General features: G+C 52.0%; 1 protein-coding gene across 1 annotated transcript in view; it reads right to left on the reverse strand.

The window, feature by feature from the left end:
• Positions 1–92: 92 nt before the first annotated feature.
• SH2D7 (SH2 domain containing 7) overlaps positions 93–6,000 on the reverse strand; it is an 8,832-nt gene continuing 2,924 nt past the window's right edge. Inside the window, exons 3-6 of the mRNA XM_024754291.1 lie at positions 4,133–4,302; positions 3,634–3,842; positions 1,602–2,264; positions 93–143 (exon numbers count right to left, since the gene is read on the reverse strand). Coding sequence (XP_024610059.1) covers positions 93–143; positions 1,602–2,264; positions 3,634–3,842; positions 4,133–4,302 — 1,093 coding nt within the window. The remainder of the gene's footprint in view (positions 144–1,601; positions 2,265–3,633; positions 3,843–4,132; positions 4,303–6,000) is intronic.

Genomic DNA, 6,000 nt, shown 5'->3' on the forward strand with positions numbered 1-6,000 from the left:
TGCCTTCAAGCAAGCTGAGAGCTTCCCAGTAAGCCCTGGCGTAGCCCAGATACCGGGAAACCCGCTGGTGAGCTTCAGAAAGCCAGGCCTCCTCAGGATTTGTGCTTCTTGTCCGTGAAGAAGAGCCTCCGGAGCTTGTCAGGCTGCAAGGAGGGAGAAGATGCTAGAGCCTGGGTCCCTGGACGGGGAGGGGAGAGCCAGGCTCAGAGCATCCCTTGGCAGCAACTGGGGGCTGGGGCTCAATGCTGGAGAAAGGCCAGGTTGGAATATTGATAGTTTTTCCACCACCCCTCTCAGTGCCAGAAATTCCACTCCAGTCCTCTGGTTTGGATGAAGGATTCGCCCTCTCTGGCTAAGGAGGCTAGGGGAAAGTAGAGAAGAAAGGCCAAGTCCCCCCTTCCCTCACTGGGGCCCCTGGGGTCCCCAACCCCAGTGCTGTCTGCCCCAGCCATGCCCTAGGTAGAATGGGGGTGGGGAAGTACATGGCACAACCAGGGACCGGAAGGACTTTGCAGCTAGAGGAAGAGCAGACATGGGTTGTGGCTTCTGTGGTTCTTAGAAGGGCTGTCTGCAGGCAGGATCTGTGGTCCCGGGCATCAGGACCTCAGAGGCAGCCTTGCACCAGGCGAGCTCCCTGTCCTGGGGTGCGTGGGCACAGCCCTTCCCTGCGGGAGGAGCTGCGGGAGGCCTTCTGGTGAAGGCCTTTCAGCTGGGAGCTCGGGGTTTTGCCGTTCAAGCAGAAGAGGAGGTCTGCACATGCCCGAGGCCTGAGGCTGTACCCTCGGGGAGTGGGCTCTCCCAGCTCATCGCCTCCAGGTGTAGGCAAATACGCTGGGGCTGAGGGTCCAGGAGGGTTCCTCTGCATCCCTGGGAATCCTGACCACCTCCCTCTGCCCTCCTGATCCCTGCTTCCCCTTTTCTCCTTTCTTATCAGAAATCCCCAGGAATAACAGCTGCTCACTGACAGCCATCTCTGAGCTGTGTCCTGAGCACATAAGGATGTCTAGCTTCACCTCCTGGGCAGCCGCCCCTGGACACATCCATAGGACCAGCCCATTTTACAGATGAGGAAATGGAGATCCTGGGTAGATGCTAAATGAGAATACAGGATGCCCGCTTAAATTTGAACTTCAGATAAATGAGGAATAATTGCACTATTGGGGACATAGTTATGCTTTAAAAAGTTACTCATTGTTTATCTGAAATTCAAATTAACTGGGCGTCTTGATTTTATCTTGCTAAATCTGGCAGTCTTAGTTGTGGGGGAAACTATCTTGCCCAAAGCCACATGGTTAGGGAGTGGCTGAGCCATGAAAAGGGCCAAGGCAAGTCAGACCTGGAGCCAGGGCCCTTGTCCACCTCTCTGAGGCTCTGAGACGCTTGCAGTGGCCAAGAGGGAGGGACAGGAGTTCTAGTCTGCCACAGAGAAATACATCAGAAGGGCCTGGAAGCCTCCATCTTACATCCAAACCTAACATCTGCCTCTCCCACCATCTCTAAGCAGAAGTTAGGGCTGGAAAGTTCTGGGCAGTGGCAGTGACCTGACCTGCCCATGCCTGAGGGCCACAGGTCCCTCCTATCACCCCACCCATGGAGCCCACCTTATGTGTCCATCCAGTCTCCTTGCTCCTGGCTGCCGGGATTTGTTCATAGGTGTTCCTGGGCTCTGGGAGCTCCGGGGCCCCCAATATCCTCTCATAGCCACAGTTTGTGGACCCTGAAAGCTTGCTATATGTGGGACTTGCTCCAGGATAGGGGGGCCTGGCTGGGCCACCCCAGCAGACTGTGATCTGCTCGTAGATACTGCTGCCTTCTTGGTCTGGCACATCCCTGGCCTCCTCTAGGAGGCCTTCTGCCCAGATGAGCTCATAGATGTCTGCAGAACGGCTCAGTTTTGGAGACCCCTGACTCCAGGTAGCAGCTGAGGATCCTAGAGCCTCAGAACTGGGGGGCAGGAGAAGGCCCCAAGAAGTGGGAGACACTCTAGGGCTCTGGTCTGGGCTCACCCCAGAGAGGGCAGGTCCCGGGCCATCAGGCTTGTTCCGGCTTCCATCTGAGAGTCTCCTCAGGGCCTCCTTGCCTGGGGAGAAGGCCTGGCTGCTAGCTGGGACTGGCCCCTGCCTGCCAGACACATCTGTGCCCCGGCCTAGCCGTGCCTGGTTCATCGTTCTCAGATCTGCACAGATGATGTTGTGGGGGCCTCCAAAAGACTCGTCCAGAAGGGAAGCACTCCTCTCCGGGAGGGGAGGCACCTTGACGGGGGCCTGGGGAGAGAACGACAGAACCTCTTAGAGGTTAGCCTGTCACTAAGTTGCCTTCTGGTAAACTGCAGGTCTCTCAGAGAAGCTGAGGCCCCTTGTCTTGGGCTCAGTTTACCTGACGGTTACGTGCAGGGTTTGGTTGACATTCGGGGTCCCTGCCAGCTTCATGCTCTAGGACTCTGAGTATGGTCCTTATGTTGGCATTCAAGGCCAGGGGTCACGAAATCTACCTCCCACCCAAGATCATCCTTCCCTGCTCCTCTCCCCCCAAGAATGGTGGTCCCTCAGAGCCCCCTGAGCCCACCCACTCACTGCTCCCTTCCCCTTCAGAATGGTCCACCCCCAAGTCCATCAATTGTGTATTTATTCAACAAATATTTAGTAAGCACTGTGTAGACACCGTCCTAGGTGCCAAGGGCCCAGTGATGAGCAAGACCACCTCTTGGGAGTTTACATTCTAACCTGGAGATGGGCAACATACTGCTCTGTTGTATAGTTTAATGTGGTTGATGTAATATATGATACAATAATATATCACAAGATAATATACTGTCAGCTCACGATCAGTACTCTGAAGAAGAACAAAGCAGAGTAATGGGATAGGGAGAAAGGCTGGTAGGAGAGGGGATATTTTCTATAGTTTAGGTGGTCCTCTCTGAGGAAATGACATTTAAGCAGAGAATGGAATGCAGTGAGAGTAGAAGCGATGCAGATGTCTGGTGGGAAAAGCATTCCAGGCAGTGGGTACAGCAAGAGCAAGGGCCCTGAGGTGGGAACGAGGTTGATGTGTTCAAGGGAGATCCAAAGGCCAATGAGGTTAGAGAAAAGTGAAGAAGGGGGACAGGTAGCAGGGCACCTGGTGAGGCTCTTGTGGACCCTGGTGAAGATTTCAGATTTTATTTTAAACATGAGGAGAAGCCCTCGCTGTGATCTGATATATATTAAGAAAAATCTCTGTGAGTCCCTCCTGTGAGTTGCTGTGGAGGAAAATAAAGTATTGACTTACAGGCATCCCACTCTACAGTTTACAAAGGGATTTTTCTGACATTTCATATCCATTCCCTCATTCAAGCCTCACAGGAACCTCAAGATTGGTAAACTGAGGCTCAGAGAGGTTATGTGACTTGTCCAAAGTCACTCAGCTAGAAAGGCCAAGCCAAGGTTTGAACCAAATCCACCGGCTAGAGGCAGGCCGCAGCATGGGTGAACCACTGGGTAATTCCAAGCTGGGCCACTCCTCTCTGGGCCTGTCACTCACCCTCTGCAGCCTGAGGGGATGGCCAGTGTGGCCTCTCTGGGCCTGATGGTGGACGTGGCACCCACATTCCTGGTCTAGCAACCCTGACTCTGGGTAGCCCAGAATCCTCCTCACCTCCATGCTTTCTTCCTTGGGGAGGTTCCAGGCACTTGCATCCAGGCTCTTCTTTTTGTAGAGGAAGGAGACCTGGGGCTTTGGAGAGGGACGGGACCTGGCAGCCTTGTCTGGGACCACCGTGGGGGACACTGCAGCAGGCGGGTTTTCCAGGCCCAGATTGGTCTCATGGAGGCCCAGGGTGATGGCGTCATATAGATCACTGTTCTCTAGATGGAGGCGGTGGGGACACAGCAGGTGTGTGGTCATACACCCCTGGCCAGCCTCTAGCCTCCTGCCAGAGACTGCTGGCCAGAGATTGAAACATTCCCACCAGGTCCCTGACCTCAGGTAGAATGCTTCCTCCATCTCCCCTTCTCAAATAGGGACCATGACCCTGCACTGAGTGCCCCTGGGTGGCAGGAAATAGGGAAGGCAAGGAAAGACATGTGGTCGAGTGGTGGACGCCCCTGGCCCGGGCACCCTGCCCCACCCCATGCCCTCCGGGGAAGAGAGGTACCTACCCGGGGGCAGGCAGCAGCCAGAGTCTCCCCGAAGGGCTCAAACTGCACCTCCTGGTAATGGCGCACGAGCTCAGCCAGGGTGCCGTGGCTCTGGGTGTCCCCTGAGATGAGGTAGCACCAGTTTTGGAGCTGGTTGATGACAAAATGCCGGCAGCGGTCACTGCCCCTGCAACACAAACACTTGTGGCCTGGGGCTGCTGACAACTGGCAGCCCTGCCTTGGCCCAGGGCCGGAGCTGACCCGGGGCCATGCTGCCCACTTGGGCCTTGACGTGCTCCTCTATAAAGTGGAAGTTGATATCCAGCAAACACAGCCTTGCAGGTGATAGGGAGCGGTTTTCCAACGCACACCGCACCCCCACCCCCGCATGTCAGTCAGGGAGGAAAGGGCCAGGGCCGGGGTTAAGGGGGAGTGAGGCACTCAGCTTGGAACATGGACGCAAATTTAAAGGGATGCCACAAAACTCAGTAATCAAGATAACTAATAATGCAATATTTTAGAAAATCAAAATTAATACCAAAATATCCATGATGAGCAAAATATCTAAGGCTTAAAAGATGAGGTCCGAGCCCCCACTTGCACAACTCAGCCTTACTCATCTCACCCAAATCCCACCCAGGCCGAAAAGATGGAGTTCCAGCTCCCATCTCCACTCCAGCCTGTAAAGTCCCACCCTCTTCATTTTCCTTTTTTATGGAAGAGTAACGTAAACACAGTGAAGTGCACACATCCTAGTGCAGCTCGATGAACTTCCACATATGAACATTCCCAGGTAACCACCGCTTAGAGCAGAACAAAACATTTTCCGGCTCCCCAGAAGGCTCCCTCGTGGCCCCTTCCAGTCCAACGTAGCCACCACTCTGACTCCCATCACCGTAGATCAGTTTTGCTTGTTATGGAATTTCACCTAAATGGAATCATACAGTATTTCTTCTTTGTGTCTGGCTTCTTTCACGCGACATTATATCTTTGAGATTGATTCATGTCCATGTAGGATTAGCTTCCTTTTTCCCCCCCATTGATAGGTAGTATTCCATTTAATTAAATCCACAGTTTATCCATTCGGCTGATGGACATTTAGATTATTGCCACATCTGGGCAATTATAAATAAAGCTGCTCTGAACATTCTCGTACATGGCTTTTGCTGAATATATGTATTCATTGCTATTGAGAATATCCCAGGAAGGAGGATTGGGTGAGGGATACATGTATGTTTAGCTTTAGTAGATTATGCCGAATTGTCTTCTAAAATCATTGCCAAGTATGAGAGTTACAGCTGCTCTGCATCTTCACCGACTATTAGGTAGCCTCTGTTTTTCCACTGTAGCCATTCATTGTGGTTTTAGTTTCTATTTCCCGGATTGCTAAAGCTGCTGGACACCAGCTCACTGTCCTTTTGGACCCTCGTTTAGGAAGTGCCTTTATTTTGCCCGTGTCATCTTTGTCTTACTGATTTGCAGGAGTTCTTCATATAGTCTGGATATGAGTCTTTTATTAGGTGTATGTATTACAATACAAAACCTCTCCAGCACTGCGGCTTGTCCTTTTATTCACTGAATGGTATCTTCTGATTCACAAAAGTTCTTAATTTTAAAGAAATCCAATTTGTTAACCTCTTTTATGGTCAGTACTCTTGTGTCTCGTTTAAGAAATCTTTGCCTGTCTCAAAGTCATGAAGAATATTTCCTATGTTTTCTTTTCCTATGTTTTCTTTTGCTTTTCTCACTTGGGTCTGTGAACCATCTAGAATTAATTTTTATGTGTGGTGTGAGGTGGGGGTCATTTTTTTCCATTTGGATATCCAATTGCTCCTGTACCACTTATTGAAAAAACCAGCCTCCCCATCCTCCTCCCCCCGCCGCG

The sequence above is a fragment of the Neophocaena asiaeorientalis genome, unplaced genomic scaffold (genome assembly GCF_003031525.2).
Source record: "Neophocaena asiaeorientalis asiaeorientalis breed wild unplaced genomic scaffold, Neophocaena_asiaeorientalis_V1.1 scaffold743, whole genome shotgun sequence".
Classification (NCBI taxonomy): domain Eukaryota; kingdom Metazoa; phylum Chordata; class Mammalia; order Artiodactyla; family Phocoenidae; genus Neophocaena; species Neophocaena asiaeorientalis.